The 19,212-nt window shown below is 36.3% G+C and overlaps 2 protein-coding genes across 3 annotated transcripts; one reads left to right on the forward strand and one right to left on the reverse strand.

Moving 5' to 3' along the window:
- Window positions 1–4,720: 4,720 nt before the first annotated feature.
- On the forward strand, window positions 4,721–9,526 carry LOC118754008 (H(+)/Cl(-) exchange transporter 3-like). 2 transcript variants are annotated; one of them, XM_036488881.1, is made up of 11 exons: window positions 4,721–4,843; window positions 4,914–5,053; window positions 5,113–5,316; window positions 5,393–6,025; window positions 6,106–6,323; window positions 6,392–6,606; window positions 6,671–6,921; window positions 7,113–7,213; window positions 7,286–7,446; window positions 7,509–7,722; window positions 7,792–9,526. In XM_036488881.1, the coding sequence occupies exons 1-11, from the start codon at window positions 4,807–4,809 to the stop codon at window positions 7,880–7,882; spliced, it is 2,265 nt and encodes a 754-aa protein (XP_036344774.1). In that variant the 5' UTR covers window positions 4,721–4,806; the 3' UTR covers window positions 7,883–9,526. The 2 variants fall into 2 exon arrangements, with proteins under 2 accessions (XP_036344774.1, XP_036344773.1); XM_036488880.1 differs by having other exon boundaries at window positions 4,723–4,843; window positions 7,283–7,446.
- Window positions 9,527–9,918: 392 nt separating this feature from the next.
- Window positions 9,919–17,187, reverse strand: LOC118754011 (the record flags this gene model as incomplete). Its single annotated transcript, XM_036488882.1, is given in 5 exon segments — window positions 9,919–10,026; window positions 12,125–12,202; window positions 12,262–12,374; window positions 12,467–12,746; window positions 15,917–17,187. Coding segments are annotated over 5 exon segments (1,377 nt in total). The 3' UTR covers window positions 9,919–9,965.
- Between the last annotated feature and the right edge of the window lie 2,025 nt (window positions 17,188–19,212).

The raw sequence follows: 19,212 nt of genomic DNA on the forward strand, positions 1-19,212 counted from the left end.
TTGGTGTGTCATCGACGTGAATCCCCAGCGGTAGCCTGACCTCCTTCGTCCAGGTTGTGAACAGGGTCGCGGAGGATTTCGAAGGGGAGAGGGCTAGACACTTTGCAGTGAAGAAGCGAGAAAGTTCGGAGAGATACCCATTGACTTTCGAACACAGGTCGTCAATTCCATTCCCAGTCGCCATACAATTTTTGGTCGATATCTTAGGCTCGCCCAAGTCCATCAAAGTTTTATGTGCTTAAAAAATAGAAATTAATAAATACATTAATTAATAAATTGGTTAACAATTGCAAGTATCTTCGAAAGTATTAGCCCTATATAATTTGGTATATGGACCTTTTTTGTAGAGAATCGAAGTAAGCTAAGTGGCCTAGCACTCTGGCAAAAGTGCAGATGAGCTCAGTTGGCAGTTGACAACAGTCGTTGCCAGACTGCCAGGTCACTTGCTCAATTTGGCGAATACCACTATTATTTTTCTGCAATAAGTTATCCTTACTTCTAAAAGTAAAGGTAAAGCTATACGTAGTCAGGCGACAATTAAGGCAGTAACCTCATATAGTATTTCATCCATAAACGTCCTTCGCAGCCGGGAAGCTATTGACAATGCATATTTGAAAACTGTGATGAATGAACCGGAATAAAACTATTCTTATTCAGAAATGTTCGACGAACTCAAAACGGACTAGTATTTTCAATAATAGGCGTATCTGCGCTTAAAATTTGTATTAAGCTGTAAGCGACAAACTTTATGTGCGCTTATGAATAGTTGTAGATAAAATCAAAATGATTTGTTATTGAATGGAAATTTTCGATGCTTTTTTTACACGTTAAGCGTAGATGTACGTATATGCGTATAAAAAAAAACACGCCTTATATTGCTGAGCAAGCCGTTGAATCCGTTTAATTCAACGAATTCGATCGTGGCACGTTCTAACAGTTATTTGTTGATAGGTTTCTTAACATTTTTTTTATGGAAGTTTTCAATTATTGCTACGGTAACCATCCGCCCTGTATTAAACGGTACAGTCCTCTTTTTCGTCAATTGTCCTGGTAATTTATTTATTTCATACGGGACGCCAAATGCTCTGTATTTCTTTTTAACGTATTCGTGTTTAAACTTAATCTGCTTTGTAATCTGAGGGGATTTTTTTTCAAAAAGTTCTTTAAGAAACTATTTTTATTTATAAAAAAACTCAATTTTTGGAGGTATTTTCAAATCGGTCCAGCTCACGTAAATCTTAATATTTTTCCGAAATATTTTGGCGGACGTCTTCAAATATAATAAGTTTTTCAATCCCGGCGGAAAAACCGCAACTGTATTTGGTGATGCAGTCTAATGTACATGTATCCTCTGGGTAGCGATCAACACCCGTTTGGGAGCGAGTTAAAGGGAGAAGGCGAAAAACCTCGAGCGGGCTGGGTTTGAGTCCCGTGTGCTGGAATGCCCTAATCAGTTTGTAAGATCTTCCTTTAGATTCCATGTGGGAGAGTTCTGTAACAAATTTATATACTTTTTTATACATAGGTACTCTTTAACCTTAATCTGAAAGTTACTGCCAAAAAAAAGGTTGAATGCATTGCAAAATATGAAAGTCATAAACTCGTATGTATGTGCATACATACATATGTAACAAGCCAAATTTAAAAAATCCGTACCACATTTACCGCTCGCTGGAAGCTCTCTACTTTCAAGATTTCACACACTTGAGCAAAGAAAGCAACGTCATAATTTGCATTTATCAAGGCATATGCCTTCTTATTTACCTACGTGTAAATAATTCCAATTTATTTACCTCTCTTTACATATACATTTGTTTATATTTGTACAAAAATCTTTACATACAGCTGTGGTAACGAAAATAGCAGCGCGACCTATTAACAAGTTTTAACCATTTGATATCATTTTATTTAATTTTTTTTTTTATAAACATAGTTAATTTACGTTTCAAACTTTCTACAAGAATTATAAAATTTAGTAAATCTTAACATATTTTCATAAAAATTGAAAACTTTTCGAGGTGAAACTTCTTTGCGTTCGGTTGGGAGTAAATACAAGCATCGATGTAACGAAAAAGCGACACACTCGTTGGGCTCTAATTCTAAACGCAAAGCGACAGAAGAAGGTAGTGTATGGCGGGGGTGGTTGGTACGGTAACTATTAAGATTAAGATCAGGATTAAGATTAAGATCCGAGATTAAGATTAAAATAAATGTTCAACATCTGCATTCGATTATCAAAATTAGTTGTCAAATTAAAGGTTTTCGGCCTAAAACTTGTGTTTTCGTCCATGTAAAATCTGTCGAACGAAAACCAGTTTTCGCTGAAAACTACTTGAAAGTTTACGTTCCACTCATTCCAATCGGTGTCTGCACTAGTTTATTATTTATATTTGCACACCGTATTCAAAAGAGTCACAACTCAAAATTTGGCATTTTTGAAATTATGCGCTAAAAATGTACACAGTTTTTATTTACCTTTCAGCAAAAGCTGGAGCAAATTTTAGTTATAACTTGATAAAAAAAAAGATTATATAAAGTCGCCCTTGCCCGTATATTAATTAGCATGTGCTACGAAATAGTTTCTCGCGTTTTCGGACGCACGTATTATTTTGAGTTGTAACTCTTTTTAAGACGGTGTGCGATTTTTCGAAGTGGAAGTCATATTTTATCGAATTTATTATTAATTGGCTGGTCAAATTAAAACAAGCATAAAAGAAAGAAGGGTGTTAATGAAAAGGAAATGAATGAACAGATAGATTTGGGGTTTTTTTTGTAGCAAAACTGTGAACAAAGGACGTAAAAAATGTCAACGAAAACACTAACAGCCGGTGCGAACAGCCGTCAGCCTATAATCCACAAAACTCGTTTTCAAAGTGTATAATACAAAAGACATTAAAAAGGTTTTAGTTTGAAAATATTTTCAAAAGCGTGGCCACTTTTTTAAAAAAGTCTAATTTAACTAAATTATACACAAGTTATATGAAACATTAAAATAGCACCCCTATCAAACGAAAGAATGTTAAGAAATCTCTAGTTTGAATATTTAGAATATTTTTGAAGTGTTTGAATAGGGTTGCCACCTGTTTAAAAAGTTTCCTTCAAATTATTTATTAAGTTAAATTAATAATAAAAACAAATTGTATCAATCGAAATGGGTTTGAAAAGGCTTTATTTCAAAATTATATTGAGGAGTGTTGCCACATGTTTAAAAAATCAAATTCAATTTGAATTGCAGCAACTAGGTAATTGAAATAAATATGTATCACAATGTGGGTGTCAGATGAAAGAAATGCATACTCTATTTCAGAACCATATTTGGGAGGGTTGCCACGTATTTGAAAAATTAAAAGAATTTCAGACGAAAGAGAATTAAAAAGTCTTAAGTTTTAAAATACTTTTGGACGCTTTTGGATGATGATTTTTATTTTTTCGCTCAAAGATAATAATCACCACGGCCGAAAAGCCGAAGCTTTTGCTTGGAACTGCCTTTTTTTCTTATGCAGGGTTCCAAGCTTAATTTCAACGATCATGCTTATTTTGCTTATTTCAATGTATAAAGTAGTAGTAGTGTAGTATGGATATTTTAAGACAACGATCAAGAAATAAATTGCTATTATTTCGTGTGTGTGAAAAGTTTTGTCCAAGGAGTTTTGACATCCGATATTTTACAGCCTGCTGCCTCACTTCTCCTTACGTAATAATGGAACGGGCAAATATATATCTGTTCAAAACAAGGGTGCCTTTTACCCTTCACAAACAAACTTTGGCAAGCCATAGTAGAAAGCGTAGCAAATTTCTTAAGAACTTCGTACTGCTTAAGAAAATTTGGCTCAATAAATTTTTCTTGACCATTTCTTGGGCGTTCTTTTATTTGTCGAATTAAAGAAATGTTTACAAATAATAAAAACAGATTTAGTTTTTATTAACCTAAATTGCATTTCTGTTTGGATAAAAAAATTTAAAACAAATGGTTTTAACGTCCAGCGCAGATCTCTATTGTTTGAGTATATCAAGCAACACTTCATTGTTCATTGTATTTTTTCAATTCTTGCAATAAAGTGAATACAAAACAAAACATCAAACTGCACTTAAATTTGGTTGTTTTAAGCGCTTAAAATGGATTTTTTCTTGCTTATTTTCTTCGGCCCTGATAATCACTATTGAGTTTTATTTTTTCACTTACGAATAATGATTATTCAAAAAACTGAAAAGCTATACTAGCTTGATTTCGACGTACACTTTTCAAAGGTAGCGACACTAATAAAAGGAATAACTCTAAAAATTTTCATGTCAAACTTTCCGTAGGTTCCTCTGTATGGCCTTTTAAATTTTATAAATAAGTATTAATTTTAAGCGAAAAATAAAACTCAGTAATTTTTATTATCTCTGAGCGAAAAAAATCATAAAATAATGATTACATAAATGCTGATTTAAATTATTTTACTTATAAAGATTACGGTCCCTGATATTTTTGTAAAGATATAGTTACAACTAAATTTCAAAAAATTCTGATGAAAAGTTTTACGTTTTAATGGAAATTTGTTGAATTTTTATAAATTTTGTAGAAAGTTTGAAACTTAAATAGAAATAGAAACTTTCATAGTTTTTGTTGTAGAATTAATTATGTACATATATTAAAAAAATAAAAATAAATAAATAAAAACCAAATAAAAGGAAATTAAATTGTTGAAACTTGTCAAAACGTCACGATGCTATTTTCGTGCACACGGGTGTTCGTATTTATATGCATGAATAAATAAATTTTTGCACATTCAATATTATAACTTATTTATATCGTTACTCTCCATGGGTAAAGGTGGAATGGCATTTTATGGTTCATCGGGTGAGTGGTAAAAATATTCTAAATACATGTGTATGTATGTAAACAAAATCTACTTCAATTCGATATACAGACGCGCACGATGATATACCTGGCATTGGACAATACGATGATTTTCACACGATCGACTGGCAACGCGATATTGCTCGTGATCGCATGCGGCATCGCTATATAGTCAAAAAGAGACAGGATTCATTTTGGGACCTTCTGAAGGTGCATTAACTAATTTTGCCTTGATAACATTCAGTTGCAGCTTAGGTTTTCTTTTATAGGGTGCTCATGATGCATGGTCCGGTTGGTTATGTGTACTCTTTGTTGGTATTGCTGCTGGTTTTGTAGCTGGCATGATCGATATTGGCGCCAGTTGGATGTCTGATTTGAAGCACGGCATTTGTCCACAAGCTTTTTGGTTTAATCGCGAGCAATGCTGTTGGCCAACAAAACAATCTGTATTCGAAGAGGGCAATTGCTCAACGGTAAGTAAATATTTATAAACGTATATATGTAGTTACTGTTCTCATTATGTTTCACTATTGCAATTGCTACTTACAGTGGAAGACTTGGCCGGAGATTATGGGTATGGATCGTAATGGCACTGGCGCCTACCTAATGTCCTATTTCTGGTTTATCTTATGGGCGCTAATGTTTGCCGCTTTAAGTGCATCGCTAGTGCGCATGTTTGCACCGTATGCCTGTGGTTCTGGTATACCGGAAATTAAGACCATACTTTCCGGATTTATTATACGTGGTTACTTGGGCAAGTGGACGTTGCTAATTAAATCTGTTGGTCTCATGCTCTCTGTATCAGCGGGTTTAACGTTGGGCAAAGAAGGTCCCATGGTACATATAGCCAGCTGTATAGGCAATATATTCTCGCACATGTTTCCAAAATATGGACGCAATGAGGCGAAGAAACGTGAGATTCTATCTGCAGCTGCAGCGGCTGGTGTGTCTGTGGCTTTTGGTGCACCCATCGGTGGTGTGCTGTTCTCACTCGAGGAGGTTTCCTACTATTTTCCGCTGAAGACGCTGTGGCGTTCATTCTTTTGCGCATTAATTGCCGCATTCGTTTTACGTTCACTGACACCCTTTGGAAATGAGCATTCGGTATTATTTTTCGTCGAATATAATAAACCTTGGATATTCTTCGAACTTATACCATTTGTGTTTTTGGGAATTATGGGCGTAAGTGCATGATATACATATGCAAACTGCTATTGCTTATTAATATTTACATACATATATATTTTAACAATAAAACATAGGGTGTAATCGGCACAATATTTATCAAGGCGAATTTATGGTGGTGTCGTTACCGCAAATTTAGCAAGCTAGGCCAATATCCCGTTGTTGAAGTGCTGGTGGTGACACTTGTAACTAGCATCTTGTGCTTTCCCAATCCATTTACGCGCATGAATATGAACGAGCTTATTTATTTACTCTTCAGTCAATGTTCGCCGGGCGATACCACGAATCCGCTATGGTAAGTACCAATAACTAATGCCTCAGCCTCTATCTACTTTATTGACTTACTCAAACATTTTTTTGCAGCGATTACAAGCGCATGAATATTACGAATGGCGCCACATCTTCGATAGAAGTGACGGAACCGGGCGCTGGTGTATATCATGCTATTATTTTGCTCCTACTTGCTTTTGTATTTAAATTAGCATTGGCTGTTTTCACTTTTGGCATGAAGGTACCTGCGGGCTTGTTCATACCTTCCCTGCTACTGGGTTCAATTATGGGTCGCATTGTAGGAATTGGTGAGTTTCCATGAGTATTTTAATGTTCCCTATGTAATTTTTACCGATTTTCTCTATGGCATAGGCGTTGAACGTTTCGCCTACAGCTATCCAAACATCTGGCTCTTCACCGGCGAATGCGTCAGTGGCAAAAATCTTATTACACCCGGTTTATATGCGATGGTGGGCGCAGCTGCGACTCTGGGCGGCGTAACACGCATGACTGTCTCCTTGGTGGTAATCATGTTCGAGCTGACAGGCGGCGTTGGTTATATAGTTCCATTGATGGCTGCTGCTATGGCTTCGAAATGGGTGGGTGATGCCCTCGGAAGACAGGTAAATTAAGTTATTATTTCCACATTAAAAAAAAAAATCAATGGCTTATATTCAATCGCCTCTATATGCTATTTTTTACTGAAATTATCAAGATTCGTAATTTTTGTTTGCAAATTAAGAATAGAGCTGATAATAATTATTTAATTTTTCTTCTACTAAAAAGTTATTTTATTGTTGTTTGTCTTTTTCAGGGTATATATGATGCACACATAGCTCTTAATGGTTATCCGTTCCTCGATAGTAAAGAGGAGTTTGCACATACAACTCTGGCAGCTGATGTAATGCAACCAAAGTAAGTTTTTAAATTTTTGGTTTCAATGAGAAATATGTTGATTGTTAATTCGATCCTATATATCTTTAGAAGGAATGAGACTCTTAATGTTATCACGCAAGATTCTATGACTGTTGATGACATTGAGACATTACTAAAGGAGACTGAGCATAATGGATATCCAGTTGTAGTGTCAAAAGAAAGTCAGTATTTAGTTGGGTTCGTGCTGCGCAGGGATCTCAATTTAGCTATAGGTAATCTGAAATAGATTATAAATTAAACAATTAAAAGCCTAATAACTTTCATTCACATTTAGGTAACGGCAAGCGGCTGATCGAGGGTATCACTGGCTCGTCGATAGTATTATTTACATCTGCAGCGCAAACTCAGAATTTGGGTCCACCACCGCTGAAATTGAAGAAAATCTTGGATATGGCGCCCATAACGGTAACAGATCAGACACCAATGGAAACTGTGGTGGATATGTTCCGAAAATTGGGATTACGGCAAACACTGGTGACACATAATGGGTAATTGCGAATTCATATGCACATATTTGTTAGAAATTGAAAGATACTTTGCTCTTTAAAACTTTTCAGTCGTTTGCTGGGTGTTATAACTAAGAAGGACGTTTTGCGCCATGTTAAGCAAATGGACGATGAGGATCCAAATACTGTTTTGTTCAACTAATTGAAATAAAATACAGCCATTACCGTAAAGAAAACCTGGCGTAGTCCATCCTAGGCAGTCAAAAGTTTATCATCGAGGCATAATGTTTGCTGTACAAGAAATATGTAGCTGAACTGTTTCCGATATCATTATTGTTAGTCTTACTATATATGAATATTTACGTTCTTGTATATGTATATTGTGCTCTTATCATCTTTGGCGCATATTATGTATGTATTTTTGATATTTTGTATATTAACCAATTATTCATTGTATATACTTCTTCGGAAAGCATTCTCCTCATGTCTTGTTAAAAAGTTCTGACGGAAATTCGGTTTATACATATTACAATTATTTTTGTTTTGCAGCTAGGAGGATTCATGTGTGTATATATATGTCTGTCTATCCGACTTATTCCAATATACAATTATATATATATTTTTGATATGTTTTATGTAAATTGTCACCTTTACAATATATTCCTAACAAATTTTAATCATTTGCTTGCATCCGTTACTTTACAATGAGAGCAACTTTATTGTATTTACTAAAAACGATTTTATTTGTAATATAAAAAGAGAGTTAGGGCCATTTAGCGTCAAATTTATCAATAAAAAGTCACATTACAACAAATGCACCGTACTATGTAATCTAGTTTATAAATACAAGCGTATATGCGAGACCGTAACTACTTGAAAAAAGTTGTAATAACATACATTTTCGCTTTAATTAACATATGGGCAAATCCTGGCGTTGTGGACCTTACGTTCGGACGTTTCTTTAACTTTTTTTGGCGGCAAAACAGGAAAAGTTAAAATATTTGCCTGGTAAACGGAAAGGTTTATAGCAGTACTTATGAGAACAAAATAGTTAAAATTAGAATTTAAAGTAATGTCGTTTTATTTGTTACTCAAATGGACGCGATTTTCAGGTGATCATCAAAGACAACAGATTTCTGAAAAGTTTACGTATGAAGAAGAATCTACAAGAAGGGAAAATAACGAAGTTAACAAAATGTATTATAACAAAAAACCTTCGTTGCGGACGTTACCCTTTTTATCACCAAGAAAATTTATTTTTAAGCGAAAGCGTGGTATTTTAATTAAAGATAATAGTGCTTACCATTGAGGCTATTCAGAGCTTTGTTTCAAGAAGTAAGAAGGCCAAATTACATTTCTCAAATCAGTGTAAAAAGAAATTTGAATTTAATATATGTAATTGTACAATGCCATTATTGATTGGAAAATGTGAGAATTTCAAATTCATGCATTTTTTACGTTTTGGTTTGACTATTTCTGGGATTTGCCCATATGGTCCCTTTTAACGCTTAGTTGTTTGATTCCTGGCTGATAAAAAATGTACAAAATGCTTAGAAGCGACGATTACGTAACAAATAAATATACTAGTGGGTACATTTTTTTTCGTTGCCTGTATATAGTTTCCGCATAGTCTTCCTCGTTTTTGGATCAGAAGCATGTCTTGTTTTTACTCAAAATTATTTTTGATATAAATATATTCAATGTTTTTCTGTTATAACTAACACAAATCAAGGTATGGGAAAATGTATGTATGTATTATAGTAGAGAATCATATTTATTAACCATTTTATGTCTGTGATTTGTTAACAAATCTAATAATTTTTTTTGATAACATCTTTACTTGTTTATGAGAAATCACAAGAATATGTACCTATGTACTATATATCTCATAACTAACAGGCCATGCATATGTGTATGTATATGCATTAATATTTTAGTTTGGATATGATTTATGACTTCTTGTCCAGTCTTGGAATGTTATACAATAGTTTAAAAAAGCAAATATTTGTGTATAAGTTAGATTACCAACGCATATAATGAATACATATGTATATAGTAAAATCATAGATAATAAATTACATTTAATATAAAATGAGTTCTTATTTTATTTTTTCTCTTGTACATTCCTCCAGCAAAATTTTTCAAAAAATTTCGTTTGCTAGTGTTTTACCGGGTTAAAGCGAGCATTTGGTCCGCTGAGTGTTTAAAAAGATCTTCGACTAAGTTTTGGGAGCGGTGGTGCATATCTTATAAAATTATATTCTGTACCTAATCCTCACATTTACTCAGTTCTCTATGTAAAATATCTGAAAATCGTCTTGGTAAAGTCCAGTAATAATCCAGTTTCTGAAAAGAAAAGAAAGCCAATTATGTACTTATCTTAAGATAAACTTCTTGAATTAGTGAAAAAGTAGGGTTACATCACTCCTGAAACGCTGGAAAAGTTCCAACCTATTGGTGTTATATGGCCTTCTATACGTCAGAAACTGGGACCGACCCCACTATACCCCCAATAACTGAAATTAAAGTAAAAATTCGAGAGCAAGTGCCCCTTGTCTGGCATTGACAAATCTCCGAGTTTATTTCTATCTTGAAAAAGATTCTAATGAGAACTTTCTGAAGTTCATAGACGGCTGGAAGCAATAAATTTCTCAATTTGTGTGACAACATTAAGATACGCGTCACAAATGGGGATTGAAACCAGAGTGTCCAGATTTGGCGATTTTTTTGGATATTTGCGCGTAAAAATTTAGAAAAATCGCCATTGACGATTTTTGACGATTTTTTCCTTTCAAATAAATTTTACCCAATTATGAAAATATACAAGATTTAGTTTTCCATGATAATTTTACAGAATATGCTAATGAACTGCGTGATAAACTTGACTTAGCAAGCATATTAAAAGACTCAAAAATTTTTAATCGAAGAACTTTTGAAACAATTTCCTAGTCAATTAAATACTATTAAAAAAGCTTTGTGTTTGAATCGCAAGAGTGCGAGTTTCAGGGAAAATGTCCCCGTCCTCCAAAATCCTGTAAATGAGAGTGATTTTTGGAGAGTTGTGTAGTGAATGAAGTTGCAAGATTTTACCCCAACTTTTTCTTCTGGTAAAATCATGAAAAGTGTCAAGCGATCGACTGTCCATATCCAATACTTCTCGTGAAAAATCCTGTAAAACTGTCAAACAGCAAAATTACTCTCTGAAGTGAGAGTAAAAAGTGAGTAACAACAAAAAGTACGGGAACAAAAAATCCATTTTTCCTGTAAAAACGTCAACCAGTGATTGCTTGACACTTTTCATGATTTTACCAGAAGAAAAAGTTCCGGTAAAATCTTGCAACTTCATTCTCTACAAAACTCTCTAAAAGTCGCTCTCATTTACAGGATTTTGGAGTACGGGAACAATTTTTCCTGCAACTTCCTGCAAGTTCGTGTAAAATCCTGTAAGTTCATGGAGTACTGGATCAGAGCTATTTTGTTCCCGTACTTTTTGGTTGTTACTCACTTTGTACTTTCACTTCTGAGAGAAATTTTGCTGTTTGACATTTTAACAGGATTTTACACGAAAAGTATTGGATAAGAGCTACTATTTTTCGTCGAAAATTGCTTTGGAAAATAACAAATTAATCAGCTGTTCGTAAAACTTGCGATTTCTTGCTGGTTTTGCGCTTTCGTACTTTTTTGCATGTTTCATTCGGAGCAAATATTAGCTGTGTTCGTTTGGAAAAGAAAGTAAGAAATAGCCAATCAGAGATTAAGGTATCTTACTCTCCCAAAGAGAGAAAGTTTCAAAGTTTAGCGCGAACAGGGATCTGCAGAAATTTGCAAGCTTCACTGCCAGCTGGCGTCCACGGTTGCATTTCGAACATAATAATATATATATATATATATATTTTTTTTAAAATTATTTCAAGTGGAAAACAAAACAGGACCTATACGTATACATATTTCTTCTTATTGGGACTTTTTTCAACATACGCTTGAATTTCTTTGCGGTAGTCATTGTGGGATTTTCTATATCGACAATGGTGTCGACTGCGTTCCGATTGGGAATACAGCTTTTTCAGATTTGAAAAAAAGTTCAAAAATATTTACAAACCCACTAAAAACTTAGATGTACACAAGTGTAATGGGTTAACCCATAAGGAAATTATTTTCCATCTTGGGGTTGGTTGATTCTTCTGACAGGGTTATAGTTGATTTCCACCAAGCCTTAACGGCAGTTTATGCTTAGTGGAAAAAGGAGATTACAACTCAAAGGAGAAATAAACCTTGCGGATTACCCCATATTAGAATTCTCGGAACTTATCCGAGCTCTTAACTGCAGTTAAGCCTTTGGTGGAAATAGGCTATTAGAATACGACATATTTTAAAACCAAACCAAAATTTGCCGGAAAATTGTTCCAAAATACATCAAAATTGTTTTAAGTTATAGGATATTTACCCATTGTCACTGGATGCGATGCAATTCCCTTTGCCACGCAAAGAACCTTGAATAATGTTATGGGCCCCATCGCGCACGCTGGAATATCAGAAGTTTTACATACATTTGTATGTATAATTAAAAACCAATAAAAATACCTGTAACACTCCAAAGATCCGTCAATTCCTGGACAGTAGACAACATTTCCATCTTTTGAACAGGCGATAGCGTTTTTGAAAGGTAGCGGTATATGTATAACATTTTGATTTTCCTTGAAATGTACATGCGTTTGTAGGAAGTGAATGAAAAAATTAATTGCTAATTAATTAACTTATGAGCATAGTATGTTAGGTCCTCACTTACCTCTTCCATATTAGTTATGCTGTGATAGTAAACTTGACCGCTTAAATCACAACTTATTATAGTAGGATAGTCGTTTATACAAGATTTTAATAAAGTTGATACCATAAATGAATGTTTTTTCAAAGGTAATATTTCCATCTGTTTTCTGACTCCGCCGAAACTGGTAATCGTACATAAAAATATGGAGCCATCTTTGACGCCGACCGCGAAAGTATTTGAACTCAAGCAAACTGCTGCTGTGATCTCGTTTGAGGCATTTGGCTGAGGACGCAGCTGGAATCTTTTGAATTATGAAAAAAAAGTGAATTAAAGAAGAAATATTAGTAGAATCAAGTACCCATAGTGAGGCAGTAGCCTATTTGATGTTTTGTCCCAGCAGTGGGATGTGCGCTGGGTTTGGGACCCGCTACGTGAAAACCTGTTCTAGTAAATAAATTCAGCAAAGCCTCGGATGAGAGCCCGCGTTTGATGACGACCACGGGTCTGGAAAGTCCGGACCCTCATTGGGGAAGGCGCCTTTGCCCAGGTGGTTGATGTCCTCGTCAGGACTAAAGCTGATATCACCCCCATCTATGAAATGCGATGGACGGGGCAAGGCAAGAAATGGCAGGGGGCTTGCGATGTAGACATCGCTGACATGTTAAGGAGTGGAAATTCGAAGTTGAATTTGTGATGAGAGAGAGATTGCGTCGCCGAGTATTGTCATTTACCCCGATGGACGAACGTCTCGCCAAAATCCACAGCAAAGCAAGATTCTTCAACATCTGGCTCATCTGCTCCCACACCCCGACGGAGGAGAAGAACGAAGTGTCCAAGGTTGGCTTCTATGAGCGCTGCCATAATATCAAAATCGTTCTTGGCGACTTCAATGCCAGGGTGGGCAAGGAAGAGATCTTTGGAACCATCGCTTGAAAATTCAGTCTTCACAACGAAACGTCCGATAATGGACTGAGGCTGATCGACTTCGCCGGGGCTCGAAACATGGTAGTTGGCTGTACGAGGTTTCAATATAAAATGATCTATCAAGCTAAGCGATTGTTTCCAGATCGAAAAGCGAGAAACCAAATCAGCTTGTGATAGACGGAAGGTACGCTCCCAGTGCTTTAGAAGTACGTACACTTCCGAGGATCACTATCTTGTTGCAGCAAAGATACGCACACGCCTCTGTGCAGCAAAAAAGGTGTGTCAAGTAACACAAGGAAAGCTCAACGTTCAAAAGCTGCAATCACAACAGACTGTCAGCGAATTCGCCGCTCACACCTTGGCTCTGAGAGCACTACTCAACAAACCGACTTATGCGAGCAATGGAACTACATTTCCCTCTCACTATATACCGCTGCCGAAGAAGTAGTACGATTTCAGCGAGCCGGAAAGACCAACTGGTACGATTCGGAGTGTGAAGAAACAGCAGAGAAAATATATGCCGCCTACAGGACCACGCTGCGATCGGCCGCAACGCGAGCTATATGCGACCGCTATAGGGAACTGAAGAAGGAAGCGAGACGTATTTGCCGCAATAAGAAGAAATAGTCGGAAATACGTGAGTGCGAAGAGCTTGAAATGCTGGCCGACAGGAAAAACGCCCTGAAAATTTTACCAGAGAGTTAGGGGACTTTACGGTTTCAAGACCATGGCGAACTCTTGTAAGAACTTAAATTATGAAGGCAACACTTTTCCACCCTACTGAATGGTAGCAGCACTGAAAGTTGTGGAAGAGACGAACCCGAGCCCCCCAGTCGATGTTCCACCGCCTGACTATAACGAGGTACGAATGGCGATTACGCGGCTGCAATACAACAAAGCTGCTGTAACCGAAAGCTGGTCAGCTGAACTATTCAAGTACGGCGGCGAGGAGCTGATAACGTGCATGCATCAACTTTTATGGTCAGATGTATGCATACCCGACGACTGGAATTTAACTGTGCTCTGCCCAATTCACAGGAAAGGCGACCCCGCCATTAGCGCCAACTACCGCGGGATCAGCCTTCTAAGCATACGTTACAAGGTCTTATTGAGCGCATTGTGTGAAAGACTGAAGCCCACCGTCAACGAACTTATTGGACCTTATAACTGTGTCTTTAGATCTGAGTAGTGTGATCCCTCTCGTATATCTATGTTTGGATAAATACAACATTTCTTATCATAAAAAGAAAACCTTCTAAATAGGACACAGCTTTTATATGAATCAGTCCTTCTGTCTTCTATTTGCTTTCACAAGCTTAAAGTTTTATTTAAATCTCTTAAAGAACACAACGAAAAGATTAAAACAGGCAAGTAAACTTGAAACGACTGGATGGTACGGAGGTATCTGCACCCTTCCCATCTCTTCTCATCTTATTCACCTACGAACGAGCAGAGTTGAAAGAAAAACTTGACGCTCCGTCCGTTTAAGCTTTAAGAGGCCGAATTTTAGAAATCATACTCATTGGTTTAATTTCAGGACCTAAATTCCCCGTAAATCATAGTAATGGCTTGTGCTGACGATGCAGCCATAACAAAAGTATATTCGCTTAGTGTGAATCCTGAGAAAACTGAACTGAACTGATCAAATTTTACTAAACCTAATTTGAAGGGTTCAGAACTGTGTCTTTCATACGGGGTGGACTATCTTGGAGTTGTTTGTATCCCAAACCTAATTGAATGCTGAACATTGATGAGCGAGTACGGAAGGCCTCGGTGGTCCTCTATAGAATGCAAGGCAATACATGGACATGCAAGCCATCGATTGTACACGACTCTTGGCCGACCAATACTTTTATATGGAGTGATGTTGTAGTGGCCAGCCCAAATTAAGGATTACATCATTAACAAATCATAGCAGAATTCAGAGGCCAGCTGAGATCCTGCCAAATGGAGGCTCTGAACGTTCTGCTCGAATTATTATCGACTTACCTTTCTATCGAAAATATAGCTATACCAGCGCAATAAATATTGAGGGTGATAGGTTACAGTAAAGAAGAGCCATTCGGTTACAGTGCATCCTAAATAGAAACCCATCTGATATAAAAGCGCTGCCTACAGTCTATATAGCCAGGCGGCAATTCAGGCGCTCTTCTCTTTCTCGGCTAGGTCACACCTTTTTGATAACTGTAAGAGTAGAACTGTACAAAAGGCTTTTAAAGCGTACACCGCTCTTCGGGCTTTCAGCTGTTTATTCAGTACAAGTAAGAGAGAGTTAGTCTAAATTTCGGATTATTTCTAAATTGATCTAATATGGGTCTCAGAGACATATACGGAAATGAGATAGCGATTGAACTTGCGAGGTGCGGTTCTGCACAAAATGTTAAGCACATGGTGGACATGGACGACTAGCTTAGCGAAATCAGGATTAATAAACAGATCTGGAGTACAGACAGATCTCGAGTACTTATGAGTCACCTAAAATAAGGGCTGTGTTAGAAGCGGTAGCCCTGATGCATGTAAAACAAGGACATACAAATTTATCCTTACTCATTTTCCAAAAGCAATTCTTTGCCCACAGCCCAACAGATGATTGTGCCATTTGAGTGAAAGCTGAGCAGCCGATTTTCACTTGGCCAATTCAATGCTACAGCGCAGCCGTGTGGCGATGTCGTACAACAGAGTTCTTCAATTTCATGTGCCCCAGCTGTGTTGGATCTTAAATTGTTACCATCACCTCGACCACCTGAACTACACAGCCATATATATATGTCGCCATCCATTGTAGAACCAGCAAATATATTCTTATTATAACCATTCGTACTGAAGCAGTTCAGGCATGACTTCAGCGGCACACTTTTCACTTCATTGTACATAACTAAGTTTCCGGTTGGTATGCGTTTTGGCACGAAAAGTTTCAGTGTCTGCTGAAGATGGTCGCACCAGTCATCGTGTGGTGCCTTGGTGCTAGCTACCAATATGGGTGCATTATTGGTGTGCACCGATAACCAAGCGGCAATTCCTTGTGAGTTTTCCACTGCACCCATGGCGATCTTTTGATATGTTTGTATGTTATACTGTTCAGCAAAGGAGTTAGTACTATCGTAGCCATCACTGAGGGGTGTAGGTCCCTTGAGAAGTTGTTGCTCAACGGCTGGGCAAATCTTGCGTAACCAATTGGCAAGCTTCCTCTCATCAACTTCACAATTCTGCGAAGTAAAGAGCTCCGTTTGAGTGCTGGTATTAGCATGTGGCGTAGTCTCCTCTGATTTATCCTGACTTGGCGGTTCAGGATCTGTGTTAACACATGCTTCGACGACTTTACTTTGTTTTTCCAATTGCTTTGTTGGCAAAAACTCAATGATTTCCGAGGAGCAATCCGTTAAATCGTCCATATTTGTTAATTCAAACGCAAATCCTTTAATTATAAAACAAGAACCCTGGTGCAAGTTGTTTTTGTTTGAAAACTTCAGCGTGTTTCCTTAGCAACAGAGTATTATGGCCAGCGTGATGGAAGTGAAAAAAGATAAAAGTATGAAGCACAGAGAAATAAAGCAAAATATTTGTATGTTTGTATGTACAATGAAAGGAAATTCTTTTTGTCTCAAATGTGTTTTCAACTAAGTAAGTAAGTAAGTATGTATCTCACCGGAAATGTGATTAATTTAAAAGTAGTTACAAATTACACTTCTTTCAATAACAACTAATTGCTATTTCTTGCAACGAAGTGATTTATTTAACATAGCGATGTCATAAAAAGCAGTCAATGGTCCTATTTTGCATTTATGTATTTTCAATTCGTTTACTTGTAATTTTAATTCAAATGTTGATTTTTGTCAAAATGTTGATTTTTGTCAAAATGTTGATTTTTGAAACCGATTTATCTTTTCCGCCAGGGTACGTACATATTTATGTACTAGCGTGATTGACGAGGTTTCCCAACCCTGTTTCCACCGTTTTTTTTTTTGATATCTATACAAACAAACAAACGGTTTTTTTTTATTTCATAGAAATCTTGATCTCTCAATAAAAGTTTTGGGGGTTTCGAAGTTTTCAAAGATTTTTTTAATTTAAGGGAATTCTCTCAATATTTTTAAAATTGTATCCTAGGTTATTTGGGGATGAACCGTACATCATATTTGATTCCAATGAATGAATGTTTGGCGCTTAAATGTCTGGCCGAGCTCCTCCTCAAAATCGGGTTATGCTCCTTGATGTTGTCACACAAATGGAGAGATCTATACTTTTACTCCACCTACGAAGAAGCTTTTTTACACTCGGTGGTTTGCCATTGTCTGCCGACGGCGACCGCTGCTGGGACCAGAAATTGACCTATGAGCCTTCCTAGTGATTGTAGGCACATCTATGTACTCGGCTACGATGGCAACAGCATTACTCAAATCCGAAAAAAGTCAGAAAAAATGCAATAAAGCATTAAAAAAAAGTTAAAATAGGACTAAAATTGAGTTTTCCACTGATTTTTATTGGTTTTACTTTTGGTCTAAAAAAAAGTTAACTTATTTTGCTGTGCTCTTTTCTTAATATAAGCTTCTTTAATGGCTGCGTTTCTTTATACATTCCGGATAATCCCATTTCACAGCCGGAATAAACAGAATACGTTTGAAATATACGTTAACATATCATCAGGAGCGTTCTAAAAAATAAGTAAACAAAAAAGTTTATTCCAAACGTTCAGAATGAATAAAGAAATTCAGCCAATGTTAATAGTTTTACTGTATGAAAACTATCCGGGGTTTTCTTAATTTCAAAATCGGGAACCAGTTTTGTTTTTAATTGGAATTTTTCGAATAACTCGAGAAAAAAATGAGAATAATCGAACACCCTAGTATACATCAGAGTTGTGAAAAATGCATTAATTTTTTAATGCATAGCATTTTAATGCTAATGTAAAAAATTAATGCATTAATCTAAATCCAATGCTTGATAAATTTTTAATGCATTAATTCCGAAGAAATAATGCTAATGACTTTTTTTTTTTTTTTTGAAGTAAAAATTGTTTGTTAACGTCGAGGGTAGAACTTTGAGGTCAAAAAAGATAGTGGCGGAAGTTAAGGCTGGTTTTCACTATGTCAAATTCAATGGCAATTGTCGTCAAATAGGTAAAAGCACATTGTCAAATGGAAATAAAAAACGATTCATTTAGATCAAAATAGGTCTTCAGTCGTGTACATGTGCTGCTATATTATATTATATAACACTGGTCTACAAGGGTTTTGCGAATAAGACGGGACCTGGTGTTTCCGAACGGATTTTTCGTGCTGAACACGAATCTGGGGTCCAAAACTTCCCATCACGTCACGTTTTCGAGAAAAAAGGGGTTGAAACCCCTAAAAACAGCGTTTTTGGCCATTTTTGAAAAATTGTAGAGCTGAACCCTGACGTGCTACAAACTTTGTATATGTCAGAAATTAAAGGCTAAATCGTGCCCTTTCGAATGAGCCCTATGCCGAATTAATCGCATGCACCCTTAGATCAGGGGGTGTATTTGTGTCTAGGAGTCCAGGGAAAATTGATCGCAGAAAGAATTTCATCTTAAACGACCATATAAAATGAATGATGCTAAGGTCTTAACTACATTAAGAGTCGCTGATTACGAATCTGAAGTTAGAAACACCAGGTCCCGTCTTATTCGCAGAAAAAAAGTTGAAATTTGTAGACCAGTGTAATCGGTATGCAAAAACAAACAACAAAAAAAATCAACAAAAGCCGAATGAGTTACATGGACATTGCTTTTATTTTCATAAAACATCTAACAATGTTTACAAGATTTTTTCTACAAATGAACATAATATACTGAAGCTGAAAAATATTGGTAATTGTTAAAA

This window comes from Rhagoletis pomonella, unplaced genomic scaffold, assembly GCF_013731165.1.
Source record: "Rhagoletis pomonella isolate Grant_MI unplaced genomic scaffold, Rhpom_1.0 Rhpom_scaffold_03188, whole genome shotgun sequence".
NCBI lineage: Eukaryota > Metazoa > Arthropoda > Insecta > Diptera > Tephritidae > Rhagoletis > Rhagoletis pomonella.

Excerpts from the sequence above, each read along its gene's own strand:
- LOC118754008 (XM_036488880.1), top strand. The coding sequence starts at position 4,807 with ATGGGTAAAGGTGGAATGGCATTTTATGGTTCATCGG. Across the intron at positions 6,324-6,391 it reads GATACCACGAATCCGCTATG|CGATTACAAGCGCATGAATA; the intron begins GTAAGTACCAAT and ends ATTTTTTTGCAG. Across the intron at positions 6,922-7,112 it reads GTGATGCCCTCGGAAGACAG|GGTATATATGATGCACACAT; the intron begins GTAAATTAAGTT and ends TGTCTTTTTCAG.